The sequence below is a fragment of the Gymnodraco acuticeps genome, unplaced genomic scaffold (genome assembly GCF_902827175.1).
Source record: "Gymnodraco acuticeps unplaced genomic scaffold, fGymAcu1.1, whole genome shotgun sequence".
NCBI lineage: Eukaryota > Metazoa > Chordata > Actinopteri > Perciformes > Bathydraconidae > Gymnodraco > Gymnodraco acuticeps.
In genome coordinates, this window is record NW_022990569.1 from 7,571 (window position 1) to 31,365 (window position 23,795).

The 23,795-nt window shown below is 40.7% G+C and overlaps 1 protein-coding gene across 1 annotated transcript; it reads left to right on the forward strand.

Moving 5' to 3' along the window:
• Window positions 1-430: 430 nt before the first annotated feature.
• Window positions 431-22,254, forward strand: LOC117553808 (probable carboxypeptidase X1). The gene is given in 16 exon segments (XM_034227879.1): window positions 431-448; window positions 856-1,051; window positions 11,222-11,313; window positions 12,891-13,014; window positions 15,964-16,160; window positions 16,884-17,063; window positions 18,243-18,440; window positions 19,219-19,315; window positions 19,753-19,781; window positions 19,783-19,815; window positions 19,817-19,881; window positions 20,703-20,818; window positions 21,448-21,467; window positions 21,469-21,558; window positions 21,560-21,810; window positions 21,871-22,254. Coding segments are annotated over 15 exon segments (1,650 nt in total). The 3' UTR covers window positions 21,755-21,810; window positions 21,871-22,254.
• Window positions 22,255-23,795: the final 1,541 nt, after the last annotated feature.

Here is a 23,795-nt window from a genome sequence, read left to right on the forward strand (position 1 = left end):
TCTGAGTGAAGATGGCAATGAGACAAAACAATGATTTTAAGATTTAAAAGAAAGAAATGCATCAACAACTAGTGATTTAGTTTATTTTATGAGCACCAGAAAAAGGGACTTGTCGGTAGATATTTAAATGTTTTATCTACTAAGAGATGATATGAGTACAAATATACGAATATAATGATTAAATATGAATTGAAACTGGATTAGAATAATGTAGTTGTTGTTGAAATACACCAACAAATCCATGGCCACAAAAAACATGCACTATTTACATTTAAAAGTTATGATCAATTAATGAAATTTGAAAATTCAAGAAAACATCTGAATACTTCCTCCACCTCTGAACACCTGTGTTTCACCGGACACAAGATTTAAAAGAAAGAAATCCATCAACAAATAATGATGGTGTTTATTTTATGAGCACTTTCTACCAATGCTAGCAGGGTTTAGGGTTAGTTTGTAACCGCAGTCAAATGCGACCTGACACCCCCTAATGTGGGACACCTAAGCTCCAGACGGGGTAGGTCTTCCTCGAACAAGTGAGAGTCATTGAAACTATGGGTTAAAACAAGCTGTGATGTCATTTCATCAAAATCACATGACTTTTCAAATGTCCAATCACAAATGAGGGTGGAGCAACCTTCAAACAACAAGTGTCCCACGTTAGGCTAAATCACCCTAAATATAATTATATACACATATAGGACAATAAGTAATTTCCCTTTTTACACCTTAAGTACATTTGCTGACATACTTTTACTTATGAAAGATTTTGAATGCAGGACTTTTACTTTTAAGGAAGTATTTTAACAATATAGTAGTGATACTTGTACTCAAGCATCTGAATACTTCCTCCAGCTCTTTTTGAACACCTGTGCTTCACCACCTTTCCAGATATTCACCGGGAACCAGAACCTTGAGACTCCGGTCCTGGCTCTTTTCAACACGTCCACTGTGGCCCGTTACCTCCGGATCAATCCTCAGAGCTGGTACCAGAACGGGTCGTTGGGACACATCTGCCTGCGAGCCGAGGTGCTGGGCTGCGCTGTGCCAGGTACAGGAGGACATATAATGATTATAATAGGAAGACACCTGTCGCAGAAATGTATCATGAGTCTCATTTAATTATTTATATGCAGAGGTGGGAATTATTGCAGTACAAATACTTAGTTACTGTACTTAAGTACATCTTTCTGGTATCAGTACTTTACTCCACTACTTCTTTTTCCGGCGACTTTTCCGACGACTTTTTACTTTGACTTCTTACATGTTGAACCCAAATACCTGTACTTTCTACTTCTTACATGTTGAACTCAAATACCTGTACTTTCTACTTCTTACATGTTGAAACTCAAATACCTGTACTTTCTACTTCTTACATGTTGAACTCAAATACCTGTACTTTCTACTTCTTACATGTTGAACACAAATACCTGTACTTTCTACTTCTCACATGTTGAACCCAAATACCTGTACTTTCTACTTCTTACATGTTGAACCCAAATACCTTGTACTTTTACTCTTACATGTTGAACTCAAATACCTTACTTTCTACTTCTTACTGTTGAACTCCAAATACCTGTACTTTCTACTTCTTACATGTTGAACTCAAATACCTGTACTTTCTACTTCTTACATGTTGAACTCAAATACCTGTACTTTCTACTTCTTACATGTTGAACTCAAATACCTGTACTTTCTACTTCTCACATGTTGAACTCAAATACCTGTACTTTCTACTTCTTCACATGTTGAACCCAAATACCTGTACTTTCTACTTCTCACATGTTGAACACAAATACTGTACTTTCTACCTTCTTACATGTTGAAACTCAAATACCTGTACTTCTCTACTTCTTACATGTTGAACTCAAATACCTGTACTTTCTACTTCTCACATGTTGAACCTAATACCTGTACTTTCTACTTCTCACATGTGAACACAAATACCTGTACTTTCTACTTCTTACATGTTGAACTCAAATACCTGTACTTTTCTACTTCTTACATGTTGAACTCAAATACCTGTACTTTCTACTTCTCACATGTTGAACACAATACCTGTACTTTCTACTTCTTACATGTTGAACACAAATACCTGTACTTTCTACTTCTTACATGTTGAACTCAAATACCTGTACTTTCTACTTCTCACATGTTGAACTCAAATACCGTACTTTCTACTTCTTACATGTTGAACTCAAGTAACCTGTACTTTCTACTTCTCACATGTTGAAACCAAATACCTGTACTTTCTCCTTCTCACATGTTGAACTCAAATACCTGTACTTTCTACTTCTTACATGTTGAACTCAAATACTGTACTTTCTACTTCTTACATTGTTGAACACAAATACCTGTACTTTCTACTTCTTACATGTTGAACTCAAATACCTGTACTTTCTACTTCTTACATGTTGAACTCAAATACCTGTACTTCTACTTCTCACATGTTGAACACAAATACCTGTACTTTCTACTTCTCACATGTTGAACCCAAATACCTGTACTTTCTACTTCTTTACATGTTGAACCCAAATACCTGTACTTTCTACTTCTTTCATGTTGAACTCAAATACCTGTACTTTCTACTTCTTACATGTTCAACCCAAATACCTGTACTTTCTAATTCTTACATGTTGAACTCAAATACCTGTACTTTCTACTTCTTACATGTTGAACCCAAATACCTGTACTTTCTACTTCTTACATGTTCAACCAAATACCTGTACTTTCTACTTCTTACATGTTGAACCCAAATACCTGTACTTTCTACTTCTTACATTTTGAACCCAAATACCTGTACTTTCTACTTCTTACATGTTGAACACAAATACCTGTACTTTCTACTTCTTACATGTTGAACTCAAATACCTGTACTTTCTACTTCTTACATGTTGAACCAAATACCTGTACTTTCTACTTCTTACATGTTGAACCAAATACCTGTACTTTCTACTTTCTTACATTTTGAACCCAAATACCTGTACTTTCTACTTCTTACATGTTGAACTCAAATACCTGTACTTTCTACTTCTTACATGTTGAACTCAAATACCTGTACTTTCTACTTCTTACATGTTGAACTCAAATACCTGTACTTTCTACTTCTTACATTGAACTCAAATACCTGTACTTTCTACTTCTTACATGTTGAACACAAATACTGTACTTTCTACTTCTCACATGTTGAACTCAAATACCTGTACTTTCTACTTCTACATGTTGAACTCAAATACCTGTACTTTCTACTTCTTACATGTTGAACACTCATGTTAACTCAATACCTGTACTTTCTACTTCTTACATGTTGAACTCAAATACCTGTACTTTCTATTCTCACATGTTGAACTCAAATACCTGTACTTTCTACTTCTTACATGTTGAACTCAAATACCTGTACTTTCTACTTCTCACATGTTGAACTCAAATACCTGTACTTTCTACTTCTTACATGTTGAACTCAAATACCTGTACTTTCTACTTCTTACATGTTGAACTCAAATACCTGTACTTTCTACTTCTTACATGTTGAACTCAAATACCTGTACTTTCTACTTCTACATGTTGAACTCAAATTACCTGTACTTTCTCGCTTCTACATGTTGAACTCAAATACCTGTACTTTCTACTTCTTACATGTTGAACTCAAATACTGTACTTTCTACTTCTCACATGTTGAACACAAATACCTGTACTTTCTACTTCTTACATGTTGAATACAAATACCTGTACTTTCTACTTCTACATGTTGAACTCAATCCCTGTACTTTCTACTTCTACATGTTGACTCAAACTACTTGTCTTTCTACTTACATGTTGACTCAATACCTGTACTTTCTACTTCTTACATGTTGAACCCAATACCTGTAATTTCTACTTCTTACATGTTGAACAAATACCTGTACTTTCTACTTCTCACATGTTGAACAAAATACCTGTACTTTCTCTTCTTACATGTTGAACCAAATACCTGTACTTTCTACTTCTTCTTACATGTTGAACTCAAATACCTGTACTTTCTACTTCTCACATGTTGAACACAAATACCTGTACTTTCTCCTTCTTACATGTTGAACTCAAATACCTGTACTTTCTACTTCTTACATGTTGAACTCAAATACCTGTACTTTCTCCTTCTTACATGTTGAACTCAAATACCTGTACTTTTTTACTTTCTACTACATGTTGAACTCAAATACCTGTACTTTCTACTTCTCACATGTTGAACTCAAATACCTGTACTTTCTACTTCTTACATGTTGAACTCAAATACCTGTACTTTCTACTTCTTACATGTTGAACTCAAATACCTGTACTTTCTACTTCTCACATGTTGAACACAAATACCTGTACTTTCTACTTCTCTCATGTTGAACTCAAATACCTGTACTTTCTACTTCTCACATGTTGAACTCAAATACCTGTACTTTCTACTTCTCACATGTTGAATACAAATACCTGTACTTTATACTTCTCACATGTTGAACTCAAATACCTGTACTTTCTACTTCTTACATGTTGAACTCAAATACCTGTACTTTATACTTCTCACATGTTGAATACAAATACCTGTACTTTGACTTCTTACATGTTGAACTCAAATACCTGTACTTTCTACTTCTTACATGTTGAACTCAAATACCTGTACTTTCTACTTCTTACATGTTGAACTCAAATACCTGTACTTTCTACTTCTTACATGTTGAACTCAAATACTTGTACTTTCTACTTCTCACATGTTGAACTCAAATACCTGTACTTTCTACTTCTTACATGTTGAATACAAATACCTGTACTTTCTACTTCTTACATGTTGAACTCAAATACCTGTACTTTCTACTTCTTACATGTTGAACACAAATACCTGTACTTTCTACTTCTTACATGTTGAACACAAATACCTGTACTTTCTACTTCTTACATGTTGAACTCAAATACCTGTACTTTCTACTTCTACATGTTGAACACAAATACCTGTACTTTCTACTTCTTACATGTTGAACTCAAATACCTGTACTTTCTACTTCTCTCATGTTGAACTCAAATACCTGTACTTTCTACTTCTCACATGTTGAACTCAAATACCTGTACTTTCTACTTCTCACATGTTGAATACAAATACCTGTACTTTCTACTTCTTACATGTTGAACTCAAATACCTGTACTTTATACTTCTCACATGTTGAATACAAATACCTGTACTTTGACTTCTTACATGTTGAACTCAAATACCTGTACTTTCTACTTCTCACATGTTGAACACAAATACCTGTACTTTCTACTTCTTACATGTTGAACTCAAATACCTGTACTTTCTACTTCTTACATGTTGAACTCAAATACCTGTACTTTCTACTTCTTACATGTTGAACTCAAATACCTGTACTTTCTACTTCTTACATGTTGAACACAAATACCTGTACTTTCTACTTCTTACATGTTGAACTCAAATACCTGTACTTTCTATTTCTTACATGTTGAACTCAAATACCTGTACTTTCTACTTCTTACATGTTGAACTCAAATACCTGTACTTTCTACTTCTCACATGTTGAACTCAAATACCTGTACTTTCTACTTCTCACATGTTGAATACAAATACCTGTACTTTCTACTTCTTACATGTTGAACTCAAATACCTGTACTTTCTACTTCTCACATGTTGAACACAAATACCTGTACTTTCTACTTCTCACATGTTGAACACAAATAACTGTACTTTCTACTTCTTACATGTTGAACTCAAATACCTGTACTTTCTACTTCTCACATGTTGAACACAAATACCTGTACTTTCTCCTTCTTACATGTTGAACTCAAATACCTGTACTTTCTACTTCTTACATGTTGAACACAAATACCTGTACTTTCTACTTCTTACATGTTGAACACAAATACCTGTACTTTCTACTTCTTACATGTTGAACTCAAATACCTGTACTTTCTACTTCTCACATGTTGAACTCAAATACCTGTACTTTCTACTTCTTACATGTTGAACACAAATACCTGTACTTTCTACTTCTTACATGTTGAACTCAAATACCTGTACTTTCTACTTCTCACATGTTGAACCCAAATACCTGTACTTTCTACTTCTTACATGTTGAACTCAAATACCTGTACTTTCTACTTCTTACATGTTGAACTCAAATACCTGTACTTTCTACTTCTTACATGTTGAACCCAAATACCTGTACTTTCTACTTCTTACATGTTGAACCCAAATACCTGTACTTTCTACTTCTCACATGTTGAACTCAAATACCTGTACTTTCTACTTCTTACATGTTGAACTCAAATACCTGTACTTTCTACTTCTACATGTTGAACTCAAATACCTGTACTTTCTACTTCTTACATGTTGAACTCAAATACCTGTACTTTCTACTTCTTACATGTTGAACTCAAATACCTGTACTTTCTACTTCTTACATGTTGAACTCAAATACCTGTACTTTCTACTTCTTACATGTTGAACTCAAATACCTGTACTTTCTACTTCTCACATGTTGAACTCAAATACCTGTACTTTCTACTTCTCACATGTTGAATACAAATACCTGTACTTTCTACTTCTTACATGTTGAACTCAAATACCTGTACTTTCTACTTCTCACATGTTGAACACAAATACCTGTACTTTCTACTTCTCACATGTTGAACACAAATACCTGTACTTTCTACTTCTTACATGTTGAACTCAAATACCTGTACTTTCTACTTCTCACATGTTGAACACAAATACCTGTACTTCTCCTTCTCACATGTTGAACTCAAATACCTGTACTTTTCTACTTCTTACATGTTGAACACAAATACCTGTACTTTCTACTTCTTACATGTTGAACACAAATACCTGTACTTTCTACTTCTTACATGTTGAACTCAAATACCTGTACTTTCTACTTCTCACATGTTGAACTCAAATACCTGTACTTTCTACTTCTTACATGTTGAACACAAATACCTGTACTTTCTACTTCTTACATGTTGAACTCAAATACCTGTACTTTCTACTTCTCACATGTTGAACCCAAATACCTGTACTTTCTACTTCTTACATGTTGAACTCAAATACCTGTACTTTCTACTTCTTACATGTTGAACTCAAATACCTGTACTTTCTACTTCTTACATGTTGAACCCAAATACCTGTACTTTCTACTTCTTACATGTTGAACCCAAATACCTGTACTTTCTACTTCTCACATGTTGAACTCAAATACCTGTACTTTCTACTTCTTACATGTTGAATACAAATACCTGTACTTTCTACTTCTTACATGTTGAACTCAAATACCTGTACTTTCTACTTCTTACATGTTGAACACAAATACCTGTACTTTCTACTTCTTACATGTTGAATACAAATACCTGTACTTTCTACTTCTTACATGTTGAATACAAATACCTGTACTTTCTACTTCTTACATGTTGAACTCAAATACCTGTACTTTCTACTTCTTACATGTTGAACTCAATACCTGTACTTTCTACTTCTCACATGTTGAACACAAATACCTGTACTTTCTACTTCTTACATGTTGAATACAAATACCTGTACTTTCTACTTCTTACATGTTGAATACAAATACCTGTACTTTCTGCTTCTCACATGTTGAACACAAATACCTGTACTTTCTACTTCTCACATGTTGAACTCAAATACCTGTACTTTCTACTTCTCACATGTTGAATACAAATACCTGTACTTTCTACTTCTTACATGTTGAACTCAAATACCTGTACTTTCTACTTCTTACATGTTGAACTCAAATACCTGTACTTTCTACTTCTTACATGTTGAATACAAATACCTGTACTTTCTACTTCTTACATGTTGAACTCAAATACCTGTACTTTCTACTTCTTACATGTTGAACACAAATACCTGTACTTTCTACTTCTTACATGTTGAATACAAATACCTGTACTTTCTACTTCTCTCATGTTGAACTCAAATACCTGTACTTTATACTTCTCACATGTTGAATACAAATACCTGTACTTTCTACTTCTTACATGTTGAACACAAATACCTGTACTTTCTACTTCTTACATGTTGAATACAAATACCTGTACTTTCTACTTCTCTCATGTTGAACTCAAATACCTGTACTTTCTACTTCTCACATGTTGAACACAAATACCTGTACTTTCTACTTCTTACATGTTGAATACAAATACCTGTACTTTCTACTTCTCTCATGTTGAACTCAAATACCTGTACTTTATACTTCTCACATGTTGAACTCAAATACCTGTACTTTCTACTTCTTACATATTGAACACAAATACCTGTACTTTCTACTTCTCACATGTTGAACCCAAATACCTGTACTTTCTACTTCTCACATGTTGAACCCAAATACCTGTACTTTCTACTTCTTACATGTTGAACTCAAATACCTTTACTTTCTACTTCTTACATGTTGAACTCAAATACCTGTACTTTCTACTTCTTACATGTTGAACTCAAATACCTGTACTTTATACTTCTCACATGTTGAATACAAATACCTGTACTTTGACTTCTTACATGTTGAACTCAAATACCTGTACTTTCTACTTCTCACATGTTGAACCCAAATACCTGTACTTTCTACTTCTCACATGTTGAACTCAAATACCTTTACTTTCTACTTCTCACATGTTGAATACAAATACCTGTACTTTCTACTTCTTACATGTTGAACTCAAATACCTGTACTTTCTACTTCTTACATGTTGAACTCAAATACCTGTACTTTATACTTCTCACATGTTGAATACAAATACCTGTACTTTGACTTCTTACATGTTGAACTCAAATACCTGTACTTTCTACTTCTCACATGTTGAACTCAAATACCTGTACTTTCTACTTCTCACATGTTGAATACAAATACCTGTACTTTCTACTTCTTACATGTTGAACTCAAATACCTGTACTTTCTACTTCTTACATGTTGAACTCAAATACCTGTACTTTATACTTCTCACATGTTGAATACAAATACCTGTACTTTGACTTCTTACATGTTGAACTCAAATACCTGTACTTTCTACTTCTCACATGTTGAACCCAAATACCTGTACTTTCTACTTCTTACATGTTGAACTCAAATACCTGTACTTTCTACTTCTTACATGTTGAACTCAAATACCTGTACTTTCTACTTCTTACATGTTGAACACAAATACCTGTACTTTCTACTTCTTACATGTTGAACTCAAATACCTGTACTTTCTACTTCTCACATGTTGAACACAAATACCTGTACTTTCTACTTCTTACATGTTGAACACAAATACCTGTACTTTCTACTTCTTACATGTTGAACTCAAATACCTGTACTTTCTACTTCTTACATGTTGAACTCAAATACCTGTACTTTCTACTTCTCACATGTTGAACACAAATACCTGTACTTTCTACTTCTTACATGTTGAACTCAAATACCTGTACTTTCTACTTCTTACATGTTGAACTCAAATACCTGTACTTTCTACTTCTTACATGTTGAACTCAAATACCTGTACTTTCTACTTCTTACATGTTGAACACAAATACCTGTACTTTCTACTTCTTACATGTTGAACTCAAATACCTGTACTTTTCTACTTCTTACATGTTGAACTCAAATACCTGTACTTTCTACTTCTTACATGTGAACTCAAATACCTGTACTTTCTACTTCTCACATGTTGAACACAAATACCTGTACTTTCTACTTCTCACATGTTGAACACAAATACCTGTACTTTCTACTTCTTACATGTTGAACTCAAATACCTGTACTTTCTACTTCTTACATGTTGAACTCAAATACCTGTACTTTCTACTTCTTACATGTTGAACACAATACCTGTACTTTCTACTTCTTACATGTTGAACACAAATACCTGTACTTTCTACTTCTTACATGTTGAACTCAAATACCTGTACTTTCTACTTCTTACATGTTGAACACAAATACATGTACTTTCTACTTCTTACATGTTGAACTCAAATACCTGTACTTTCTACTTCTTACATGTTGAACACAATACCTGTACTTTCTACTTCTTACATGTTGAACTCAAATACCTGTACTTTCTACTTCTTACATGTTGAACACAAATACATGTACTTTCTACTTCTTACATGTTGAACTCAAATACCTGTACTTCTACTTCTTACATGTTGAACACAAATACATGTACTTTCTACTTCTTACATGTTGAACTCAAATACCTGTACTTTCTACTTCTTACATGTTGAACTCAAATACCTGTACTTTCTACTTCTTACATGTTGAACACAAATACCTGTACTTTCTACTTCTTACATGTTGAACTCAAATACCTGTACTTTCTACTTCTTACATGTTGAACACAAATACCTGTACTTTCTACTTCTCACATGTTGAACTCAAATACCTGTACTTTCTACTTCTTACATGTTGAACTCAAATACCTGTACTTTCTACTTCTTACACTTTGAACTCAAATACCTGTACTTTCTACTTCTTACACTTTGAACTCAAATACCTGTACTTTCTACTTCTTACATGTTGAACTCAAATACCTGTACTTTCTACTTCTTACACTTTGAACTCAAATACCTGTACTTTCTACTTCTTACACTTTGAACTCAAATACCTGTACTTTCTACTTCTTACATGTTGAACCCAAATACCTGTACTTTCTCCTTCTTACATGTTGAACCCAAATACCTGTACTTTCTACTTCTTACATGTTGAACCCAAATACCTGTACTTTCTACTTCTTACATGTTGAACTCAAATACCTGTACTTTCTACTTCTCTCATTTTCCAAACAGCTGGTTCCTTTAGTCTGAATGTGTGTTTGATGCGTGATCATTATTCTTTAGAGTCATTGCGTGCCTATTGATTTGAACACGATCCGTGTATCCATCATTTCCTGGTCTTCTCTAAAGAAGAGGGACCAATGGAAACGTTGTCATGTTGCCGTTGTTCAGCATGGAAACATTCATTAGCTAACAATGACATTATTGTTCTATTAATATAAAGGGAGGTCAGGTACTCTTTAAAGCAGCTGCTAGTTATGGGTACTTTTTACTGAAGCACACTTCAAAGCCTCTTTACTTTGACTTGAGTAAAGAAGTTTAGTCAGTACTTCTACTTTCACCAGAGTATATTTAAACACGAGTATCTGTACTTCTACTTGAGTAAAGGATGTGTGAACTTGTGTTATCTCTGCTGTCACACCACAGATCCAAACAACATCTACCCGTGGCAGACAGCGCCGGCAGAGCCTCAAGACAAACTGGACTTCAGACACCACAACTACAAGGAGATGAGAAAGGTTTGTCAGAGAAACTGAAACACAGGGATTTTAGTCTCTGCAGACCATTTACATGCACAGAAACCTACAGAACACACTACAGGAGAGGGGACACCACAGAAAACACCATGAGGTCAACCAGAAAGATTTGTCTTGGCCTGCACAGTGGGTTTTAGAAGCTCCCACAGTGTGTGTGTGTGTGTGTGTGTGTGTGTGTGTGTGTGTGTGTGTGTGTGTGTGTGTGTGTGTGTGTGTGTGTGTGTGTGTGTGTGTGTGTGTGTGTGTGTGTGTGTGTGTGTGTGTGGTCTCAGTCTGACCAGAAAACAAATATTATGAGAGGTTTGGATCCTCACTGAGCTGCCACTACCTGCGGTCTGTTTGGAGACTGCTGACGGTCAGCCCACAGAATCAAACACACACTCAGTGTTGGGGAATCATTTCCCTGCATGTCCTCCTTCGCCCTCTGACGCAGCTGACCAGCCTTGAGCAGCCGCTATCTCCCTGAGGAGGGGCTGCTCTAGCAAGTTGTTGATGCTACCAGTTTGTGAGCGGGCAGCTCTCGGTCAGAGATAGTTATTGTTGTGGGACACCTGGAACACATCCTTCTCGGGGTGTAGATGACCCCGAGCCATAAGAGACAACAACTGTGATCCAGTGTCCTCAGCTGTTTAGTCTATCTATTGAAGAATGTTGATTATTACACTCTGAACTAGTTCAAACCTGGAGCTACAGAAGAGTTCTTCAGAATTGATTGTGGCATCTCTACCGTGTGGTCAGACCGTGGCCCTGACATGTTTTGTGAATTCTCCGGCCGAAGCTCCAAATAAACCGTCAGTGTTTGCCATCAAAGCTCCAGCTCTCCTCGTATCTCTCTGAGTCCTGACTCCCATTGCTTCAGAAGTTTCCCCCACACTCAGTCATTGTTTAACAGATTCAGAGTCAGTGTTTAACACACTCAGTCAGTGTTTAACAGACTCAGAGTCATTGTTTAATAGACCCAGAGTCAGTGTTTAACACACTCAGTCAGTGTTTAACAGACTCAGAGTCATTGTTTAATAGACCCAGAGTCAGTGTTTAACACACTCAGAGTCAGTGTTTAACAGACCCAGAGTCAGTGTTTAACAGACCCAGAGTCAGTGTTTAAAACACACCCAGTCAGTGTTTAACAGACCCAGAGTCAGTGTTACACACACACTCAGAGTCAGTGTTTAACTCAGTCAGTGTTTAACAGACCCAGAGTGAGTGTTTAACACACTCAGTCAGTGTTACACACACACACACACACACTCAGAGGCAGTGTTTAACTCAGTCAGTGTTTAACAGACCCAGAGTCAGTGTTTAACACACTCAGAGTCAGTGTTTAACAGACCCAGAGTCAGTGTTTAACACACCCAGAGTCAGTGTTTAACACACCCAGACAGCAGGGAAAAATACAGCCCATAATATCTGATCATGTGTACCCCTCTTACTGGAAGTGGCTTTAACCGTTGATACACAGATATTTAACTCTGACTTGGTGGCTTTATAGATTAATAAAGTCTCAAGTAAGACTCTAAATAACTGTTGTTGTTGTTGTTGTTGTTGTTGTTGTTTCCCAGTTGATGAAGTCGGTGACCGAGGCGTGTCCGAACATCACACGCATGTACAGCATCGGGAAGAGTTACACGGGACTGAAGCTCTACGCCATGGAGATCTCTGACAACCCGGGGAAACACGAGCTGGGTGAGAAGCTTTCAAACCTTTACTACTACTAAAAATAAGTAATTCATTAATTTAAATAAACCAAAAGCGCACCACCGCTAAGCTAAAGGTGGCTAATGTTGGGCTATAAAGGAACTACAGCACGGTCACATGACTTCACCACCGCTAAGCTAAAGGCGGCTAATGTTGGGCTATAAAGGTTACTACAGCACGGTCACATGACTTCACCACCGCTAAGCTAAAGGAGGCTAATGTTGGGGTATAAAGGAACTACAGCACGGTCACATGACTTCACGTCACCACCGCTAAGCTAAAGGAGGCTAATGTTGGGCTATAAAGGAACTACGGCACGGTCACATGACTTCACGTCACCACCGCTAAGCTAAAGGCGGCTAATGTTGGGCGTGATGACGTTCAGTCGTCTCATTTGGACACTTGTTAGCAACCGCAGTTTTTAAATTCACCAGTTGGGTATAAATACAGGCCATAAAAGGTCGTTTTACAATCGAAATCAAGTCAACACAGGACCTCGACAGGCAAATTAAACATATTTTCGAGCACTACATTATACTCAAAAACCTTATTCCTCCTCCTTGATGTTTTTGAAATTCCTTCTTTTCAGATCCACTTCTCTCACAGACTTCATTGAAAGAGCTGGATCTGTTTCGTGTTTGCTTTGCATGCATTGACAGGCGGCTCTGAAATCTCACACCTCCACCTCGCACTGTTTACAAAGAGAGAGCTCACACATACACTTCTTTGACTTGGGTTCAAAAACTGGAGCTGGAAAAACTCCTGAGGATCTCCAACATTTAAACATTGAGTAAAAAGCGCGTAATATCCTTTGGAATAGTTATTTGCAGCAGTGATAGGATGACATCTGTCAATAAAAGACAGATTTTAAACTGAGAGGAATCGTCCTCCACTCTCTTTCTCCGTGATGCCTTCACTGACGTGTGTTTTGGAAAACCTCTCCACTCTTTCAGCTCTGGAGGCCAACGACAACATTTGCACATCTCAGAGCGAATTAAGAAACTGTAGTCTGTTTCGCTCACTGCTGGACTGTGAAGTTTAGCAGGGTTTGGATCTTAACAGAAGTCTTCTCTAAAGCCCCTGTCACACTGTCCCGAAATGTACACCCGATGGACACACGAATATGGAATTGTGAATTTCGCACGAAGATGGCCCCGAACCACACACGAAGGCAACATTTACATTACATTTAAGACATACAACTGCAATGAAAGTACCACAAACAATTATGTTACAGTACTATGATACTGTACTGATATCTTCAGACTTTGTTCTTTACTTTATCCGTCTTTATATGTAGAAGATATTACGTTTTCTCCGTCATGTTGTTTCCATAACAACAACAACTTCCTGTCAACTGTCCTTCAAAATAATATATTATATCCTGTTTAGTTTCACAGAACACAAATTGGGTTATTTACATAATATGTTTACATGATTTTGTTGTGCAATAAAACAACCCGATGGACACACGATAATTCGGCTGTGATCGTAGCAACATCGGGCCATTCGTGAGGGCATCTTAAGCCATCGTATGACCGCCGGTGGAGTTTTTCAGGCTCCGGCAGCAACTTCGTGAGCGGTGGCAAAATCTTTGGCATGCCAAAAAATAGCCGAAGGACCTTGCGAAGGTTCATTTTCGTGTTGAATTCGTGTGTCAATTTTGCCCTTCGTAAGGCCATCGTGAGGGCATCTTGTTATCATCGGTGCCATCGGGCATTCGCCCCGATCAGAGTGAGGGCGAATGCACCGATGATAACACGAAGATGACACGATTTGACAAGATGCCCTCACGAGTGCCTTACGAAGTTGCCCCTCACGAAGTTGCTGCCGGAGCCTGAGAAACTCCACCGGCGATCATACGATGGCTTAAGATGCCCTCACGAATGGCCCGATGTTGCTACGATCACAGCCGAATTTGAACATTTCCTTTATCGTGTGTCCATCGGGTGTCAATTTCGGGACAGTGTGACAGGGCCTTAACAGCTTAGATCACCGTGTGATGGTGAAGCATCTGTCCAGCATTAGAGTGGTGAAGGAATGAGTCCTAAAACCCCGAAATGAGTCAACATGTTCCACTTCCTGTCCCCTAGCCTGGAGGTCAATGTTTTTTCTGAATGTGTTTTTGGTAGTTAACCTGAAATAAGGTCTGTGGGTAACACAAGCTGAAGATATGACATTAGCCGCCTTTAGCTTAGCGGTGGTGACGTGAAGTCATGTGACCGTGCTGTAGTTCCTTTATAGCCCAACATTAGCCACCTTTAGCTTAGCGGTGGTGACGTGAAGTCATGTGACCGTGCTGTAGTTCCTTTATAGCCCAACATTAGCCTCCTTTAGCTTAGCGGTGGTGACGTGAAGTCATGTGACCGTGCTGTAGTTCCTTTATAGCCCAACATTAGCCTCCTTTAGCTTAGCGGTGGTGACGTGAAGTCATGTGACCGTGCTGTAGTTCCTTTATAGCCCAACATTAGCCCCCTTTAGCTTAGCGGTGGTGACGTGAAGTCATGTGACCGTGCTGTAGTTCCTTTATAGCCCAACATTAGCCCCCTTTAGCTCAGCGGTGGTGACGTGAAGTCATGTGACCGTGCTGTAGTTCCTTTATAGCCCAACATTAGCCACCTTTAGCTTAGCGGTGGTGACGTGAAGTCATGTGACTGTGCTGTAGTTCCTTTATAGCCCAACATTAGCCACCTTTAGCTTAGCGGTGGTGACGTGAAGTCATGTGACTGTGCTGTAGTTCCTTTATAGCCCAACATTAGCCACCTTTAGCTTAGCGGTGGTGACGTGAAGTCATGTGACTGTGCTGTAGTTCCTTTATAGCCCAACATTAACTTTTTACCTCATAAATCATAAAGTGGTGTTAATATGTGGAGATTATTCTTCTGAAACAGAACCCTTCTTCACTAACTCCTATGTGTGTTGTGTCGCCCCCTGCAGGAGAACCAGAGTTTCGTTACGTTGCAGGGATGCATGGGAACGAGGTTCTGGGCCGAGAGCTCGTCCTCAACCTCATGCAGTTCATGTGTCAGGAGTACAAACGAGGCGACCAGCGCATCGTCCGCCTGATCCAAGACACCCGCATCCACCTGCTGCCCTCAATGAACCCCGACGGATACGAGATGGCCTTCAAGAAGGTTTCTTAGAACGCTTTTAGATCCTGTAGTCTGCATGATGGCCGGAGGAATGAAAGGTCACCTATCATGCAAAATGCACTTTTTGATGTCTTTTATACATCACTGTGTCCCCGGTGTGTCAGGAGACTCTCAAAGTGTCAGAAATAAACCCCTCTCTCTTCTCCTCCGTACCCACATCTCTAAAAACGGGGGAACAACGGAGCTGATCCAGATTTGCTGCGTCATGACGACATTACTAAAAATGTGGGCGGGCTTACCCCCACGGGCCAATCAGAAACGTTGCTGTCAGAAACAATGAGACATGTTCTGGAAGTATTATGGTCTGTGTTTACATTAGCATGCTAACACTCAGAGCTAACCTGTACCGGAGAGAGTCTGTGTGAAGAAGCAGGAAATCAAAAAGGAAGTCACCTTGTGGTAAACCTGAGAGAGAGAGTTTGAGCTCCTTACTGTTTCAGAGATAATCCTTGATGTGGTTTGGAACATGATATGGAGTTTCATCACGGCAGCGTATAGCTGAGTATCTGGCTTTAAAGCTACTGACCCAGAATCAGCACTTTAGTAACAGGCTGAAATAGAGGGGAATGAGGCTAGAATGGGTGATCTGTTTGGTATTTTGAGCAAAACACTTCATAGACATGTTTTTTCTATATCTGAGAGCTATAATAAATGCCAAAAATAGCATAATAGCAGACCTTTAATCTCCCCTCCTGTTCTCCGCAGGGCTCAGAACTGTCCGGCTGGGCTCTCGGTCGCTACAGCTACGAAGGAATCGACATGAACCATAACTTTGCGGACCTGAACTCTGGGATGTGGAACGCCATCGAGGTGGAGACGGACCGCTCCAAACTCATCAACCATTACTTCCCCCTCCCGGAGATGTACACCTCGGAGGAAGCCTTTGTGAGACACACACCTCTTTTTTCTGTGGTTTCTTTTGTTTATTGTTTTTTTTTTAGCGTATCAAAAGTAGGTAAACAAATCTTCACTTGATAGAAAAGTAGGTAGAGTAACAATGTAGATACTGCTTAACACCAGGGCAAACACAATCCCACACAGGCAGAAGACAAACAGACATACAACAAATAAACAAATAGAAAACCAGTCAGCTTAAACAAAAATGTCAACAATAAACAATAAAAGTCCGTACGGCAGCGTGTTGGGACCCCTCCAAAATGCAAAAGTTTAATCAGGAATGATTGGGAACTTTATCCTCTTGACAAATTTGAAAAAAGGGCCCCATATTTTCCCAAATGTATTTGAGGAGCCACTCAGAGAAAACCTAATCCTGTCCATGTTCAGGAAAAAAAAGGATGTCTCTTATCAAAATGATTTTTTATTGAGCTGTCTCGATCAGTTGTTTCACTGAACTGAGCCTTCGTCTCTCCTCTGAGTCTCTCCTCTGATCCTGAGTCTCTCCTCTGATCCTGAGTCTCTCCTCTGAGCCTGAGTCTCTCCTCTGAGCCTGAGTCTCTCCTCTGATCCTGAGTCTCTCCTCTGATCCTGAGTCTCTCCTCTGATCCTGAGTCTCTCCTCTGAGCCTGAGTCTCTCCTCTGAGCCTGAGTCTCTCCTCTGAGTCTCTCCTCTGAGTCTCTCCTCTGATCCCGAGTCTCTCCTCTGAGTCTCTCCTCTGATCCTGAGTCTCTCCTCTGAGCCTGAGTCTCTCCTCTGATCCTGAGTCTCTCCTCTGAGTCTCTCCTCTGATCCTGAGTCTCTCCTCTGAGCCTGAGTCTCTCCTCTGAGCCTGAGTCTCTCCTCTGAGCCTGAGTCTCTCCTCTGAGCCTGAGTCTCTCCTCTGAGTCTCTCCTCTGATCCTGAGTCTCTCCTCTGATCCTGAGTCTCTCCTCTGAGTCTCTCCTCTGATCCTGAGTCTCTCCTCTGATCCTGAGTCTCTCCTCTGATCCCGAGTCTCTCCTCTGAGTCTCTCCTCTGATCCCGAGTCTCTCCTCTGATCCTGAGTCTCTCCTCCGAGTCTCTCCTCTGATCCCGAGTCTCTCCTCTGATCCCGAGTCTCTCCTCTGATCCCGAGTCTCTCCTCCGAGTCTCTCCTCTGATCCCGAGTCTCTCCTCTGATCCACCAGGTGGCGCCAGAGACCCGGGCCGTCATCGACTGGATGCAGCACATCCCGTTCGTCCTGAGTGCTAACCTCCACGGGGGGGAGCTGGTGGTCACGTACCCGTACGACATGACTATAGACTGGGCTCCAAGAGAGCACACGCCCACCGCCGACGAGAGCTTCTTCCGCTGGCTGGCCACCGCGTACGCCAGCACCAACAGGGTACCCCCCCCACCTGTCACTTTAACACATCTACAGGAAACAACAAGTACCTTACGTGTGTCTCGTATATTAAAGGTCACCTATCATGCAAAATGCACTACTTCATGTCTTCTCTACATAAATATGTGTCCCCGGTGTGTCCCCGTGTGTCCCCGGTGTGTCAGGAGTCCGAAAATAAACCCCTCTCTCTTCTCCTCCGTACCCACATCTCTAAAAACGGGGGAACAACGGAGCTGATCCAGATTTGCTGCGTCATGACGACATTACTAAAATGTGGGCGGGCTTTACCCCCACGGGCCAATCAGAAACGTTGCTGTCAGAAACAATGAGACGTGTTCTGGAAGTAATATGGTCTGTGTTTACATTAGCATGCTAACACTCAGAGCTAACCTGTACTGGAGAGAGTGTGTGAAGAAGCAGGAAATCAAAAGGAAGTCACCTGGTGGTAAACCTGAGAGAGAGAAAGAGTTTGAGCTCCATCCTGTTTCAGAGAGAATCCTTGATGTGGTTTGGAACATGATATGGAGTTTCATCACGGCAGCATTTAGCTGAGTTTCTGAAGGTAGAATTAGTTTTAAAGCTACTGACCCAGAATCAGCACTTTAGTAACAGCTGAAATAGAGGGGGATGAGGCTATTGGTATTTTGAGCAAAACACTTCAGACATGTTTTTATATATCTGAGACCTATAATATATGCCTAAAAATAGCATGATAGGAGACCTTTAACTCATCTACAGGTAACAACACCAAGTGTCCCGTATGTTTATTGATAATCAGGTGATGTCCAACCCGGACCGGAGGCCCTGCCACAACAAGGACTTCAGGAGAAACAACAACATCATCAACGGAGCCGACTGGCACAACGTACCAGGAAGTAAGAACGGGGGTTTTCAAGTAATCCAGAAAGTATTTAAAGAGGCCCTATCCTGCTGTATGTGGTGCTCCCTCTCCTGTAGAGTGTTCTATGGGTGTTAGTGCATGTCAATGGTCTGCAGAGGTTACAATATGTGGGTTCCCTCCAGATGGAGTGTCCCTCTGGTGACTAAATGTTATTTAATGTGGACGCACGTTGATTTTCTGACCGCTCATATTTTATTTAGTTGATATTTCACCATAGATCAGCAACGGGAAAACAATAATGACCAAATGGCAGATTGTAGAAGATGTAGAAAGTGGTCAGTTACAGTCTGTAAGTTAAGTCTAAAATGAAGTAAGATAAGATGGAACTTTATTTATCTCTGTGTGGAAATGCAGGCATTATTATTATCAGGTATTATTATTTAGAATTGTTTTTCTATGTTCTCCTCTCAGGTATGAATGACTTCAGCTACCTGCACACAAAACTGTTTCGCCGTGACGGTGGAGCTTTCCTGCCGACAAGTTCCCTCACGCCAGCGAGCTGCCGGTGGAGTGGATCAACAACAAGGAGTCCCTGCTGGTCTCATGGAGCAGGTGTGCCCCTCTTCCTCTAGCCTTGTTTTACTTATGGCGCGTTTCCACTGCAGCGGGTAGCTCGCTTTAAGCGTGCCGAGCCGTGCGGGGCCCGTTTTTGGTTGCGTTTCCACTTGGCCTAGTACCGGCTAGCGGGTCCTAATTCACAGTTTTTCTGGCCCCATGAAATCGTGGTTCTAGGGCCAGGAACAACCAGGCTGAGTCAGGCTGAGTATGCGAAACTAGAGAGAATCGCTGGCAAGGGGGCTACAACTACAACAAGATGAACATATTTGACCGTGATTTAATTGTAATACACGTTTCAAAATGATGCCGAAGTAACAACACACTGATACCGGTTAGTGAAAACCATGAATTAATGCTTTGACAAGTCTGCAGACAGACGGCAGGCGAAGAACCTTTAAAATGCGTGTTTTCTAAATGGAGCTTGGCTAAGCTAACGTTATATATGCGCCGACCGTCCACACTCACAACAACGGCCTACAGACATTAATAAACCAGCGACTGTATTCGCCATGACACAGACAGTCTGTGGTTTGTACTTGTTTAACTTGTGTCTAGTTTCTGAACAGATATGAGGAGCTGTGAGCTCTGAGTGTTAAGAGATAACGGCTGTGTTGTTTTTCTGGGGCACTCATTGAAGATGACGTCACGGCTCCGCCTACACTGCGTTACTATAGTAACTGCCCCAGTTCCTAAACTGTAATGGAAGCGCAGCATTAAAGTGAGCCGGGCCTAATAAGGCCTAACCAAACCGAGCGAGGCCTGCAGTGGAAACGCGCCATTAATGACCTGTAATCTGTGTTCTCCTCTCTGTCTCAGGTCCATCGGGGGATTAAAGGAGTCGTTCGGGACAGAGAGACGGAGGAGGGAATAGCAGACGCCATCATTAAAGTGGATGATATCGATCATCACATTAGATCAGGTACACACGCTGACACGCGTTCTCACACACGTTCTCACACACAGTGTACAACACAACACAACACACACCAATGGCTGCTCTTCCACATTGCTTTATACTGTTTGTAGTATTTCATCTCCTCAGTTTGTCCTCATTGTCAAAGAATATTTCTGTCTTTACTTTAGATATTTAACCTTTTCTGTGTGTTGACGTTTACGACCAAACCCTGGCTCTGTTATCTCTCTTAAGGGAATGGGAGGCTCCAGCTATCTGATAAACCAGTTCAACTCTCGGTCACGAAATGGTTTACGACTGTGAGAACGCTGGCTTTCTAAGCTCCACAGATGTGAGAGACATCTCCTGTGTCTCCCAGATGTTTGCGCCTCCCCCAATATGCTCATTTAACTCTCTGTAAAACTAGTTAAAAGGTCTATCGAGAGATAGGCTGGGCAGATTTGACATGGCAACCCACCCGTGCAGTCAGAACCTTTGATTGTGTGACTTGTGATGTGAATTTCTCCGGCCGATGCTTGTATTAAAGATCCGTGTTTGACATCAAAGCTCCAACTCTCCTCGTGTCTCTCTGAGTCCTGACTCTCCATTGCTGCAGAAGTTTCCCTTACACTCATATCTCTCCTCTCCTCCTCCAGTTTCAGACGGTGACTTCTGGGCGTCTTCTGAACCCTGGAGAATACAGAGTGACGGTCAGCGCTGAGGGATACCTCTCCTCCTCCAGGAGCTGCCAGGTGTCGTACGACCTTCTACCCCACAATCTGTGACTTCAACCTCTCAAAGGTCCCCATGAGGCTCAGAGACAGACCTGCTGTGGACCTGCAGCTCCGCCTGAGAGAGCTGCGTCTGAAGAAGCTCAGAGCCACGACTAAGACCCTCAACCAGAGGAGAACCGAGAACCAGAGGAGAACCATCAACAAGAAGAGAACCAAGGCCATCAACTAGAGGAGAACCCTCAACCAGAGGAGAACCGAGAACCAGAGGAGAACCATCAACAAGAAGAGAACCAAGGCCATCAACTAGAGGAGAACCCTCAACCAGAGGAGAACCGAGAACCAGAGGAGAACCATCAACTAGAAGAGAACCAAGGCCATCAACTAGAGGAGAACCAAGGCCATCAACTAGAGGAGAACCGAGAACCAGAGAACCATCAACTAGAAGAGAACCATCAACTAGAGGAGAACCAAGGCCATCAACTAGAGGAGAACCAAGGCATCAACTAGAGGAGAACCAAGGCCATCAACTAGAGGAGAACCAAGGCCATCAACGAGAGGAGAACCGAGAACCAGAGAACCATCAACTAGAAGAGAACCATCAACTAGAGGAGAACCAAGGCCATCAACTAGAGGAGAACCATCAACCAGAGGAGAACCGAGAACCAGAGAACCATCAACTAGAAGAGAACCGAGAACCATCAACCAGAGGAGAACCATCAACCAGAGAACCAGAGGAGAACCATCAACCAGAGGAGAACCATCAACCAGAGAACCAGAGGAGAACCATCAACCAGAGGAGAACCATCAACCAGAGAACCAGAGGAGAACCATCAACCAGAGAACCAGAGGAGAACCGAGAACCAGAGGAGAACCATCAACAAGAGGAGAACCATCAACTAGAAGAGAACCAAGGCCATCAACTAGAGGAGAACCCTCAACCAGAGGAGAACCGAGAACCAGAGGAGAACCATCAACTAGAAGAGAACCAAGGCCATCAACCAGAGGAGAACCCTCAACCAGAGGAGAACCGAGAACCAGAGGAGAACCATCAACCAGAGGAGAACCATCAACTAGAAGAGAACCGAGAACCAGAGGAGAACCATCAACTAGAAGAGAACCAAGGCCATCAACCAGAGGAGAACCATCAACTAGAAGAGAACCGAGAACCAGAGGAGAACCATCAACCAGAGGAGAACCATCAACTAGAGGAGAACCAAGGCCATCAACTAGAGGAGAACCATCAACCAGAGGAGAACCGAGAACCAGAGGAGAACCATCAACCAGAGGAGAACCATCAACTAGAGGAGAACCAAGGCCATCAACTAGAGGAGAACCATCAACCAGAGGAGAACCGAGAACCAGAGGAGAACCATCAACTAGAGGAGAACCGAGAACCAGAGGAGAACCATCAACCAGAGGAGAACCGAGAACCAGAGGAGAACCAACAATTGTGTCGTTATCTGAGACAGTTTTTGTGAAAAGTTTATATGTCACACATGCCCCTTCACACCAACGCAGCTCCTGTTCTAGCTCCGTGCTTGCGCTCACAACAACAACGATGGGGGGACTGCGTCGGGTCGATGATCGTGTTACGTAACGTCCACACGGTTTCCGTCGCGTTGAAGCTTGCCGGTGGGGTGTCTGGCGTGCGACCAACAACCCAATCACATTAATCTCCCGCCCGGACACACAAGCACGAGGTTTGATTGGCTAGCGCTTGCACTGGCATATGGTTTGATTGGCTGGTGCTTCCGTCGACGCTTGAAAAGTTGACTTTTCTCAACTTTCGAAGCGAGCAACGGAGACAAAGCGTGACGTCACCCCCATTCAAAGTGAATGGGAAGCGTCTCCGTTGAAGCAACGCACGCTGCCATGTGGACGTACCGTTACTTTTAATCATACGATTTCAGTATGAATTGACGCTGTTAAAGCTTCTCTGGTATAAAATGGGTGATGTTGGCATAGCAACCGAAGCTAAACTACCTATCTTGACTACTTGTTGCTATCCTATTTTCTACAGGCACATTTTTACCGGCGTATTTTTCATTATGATTCTACTTGTGATAGTCGACACGACTACCTGTGCAGCCCATGCATTGATTCCATCCGATAGCTGCTATAATCAGAGGCGGCGGGGTGCTGTAGGCTAGGGAAGGCTAAGCATTCCCAAATATTTGTGTCACTGCATCCTGGTAAAATAAAAATATAATGTATAATGTCTGTGTCTTTGACATTAGCGCTGTGTCCTGTACCACGAAGCCAGTTCAACA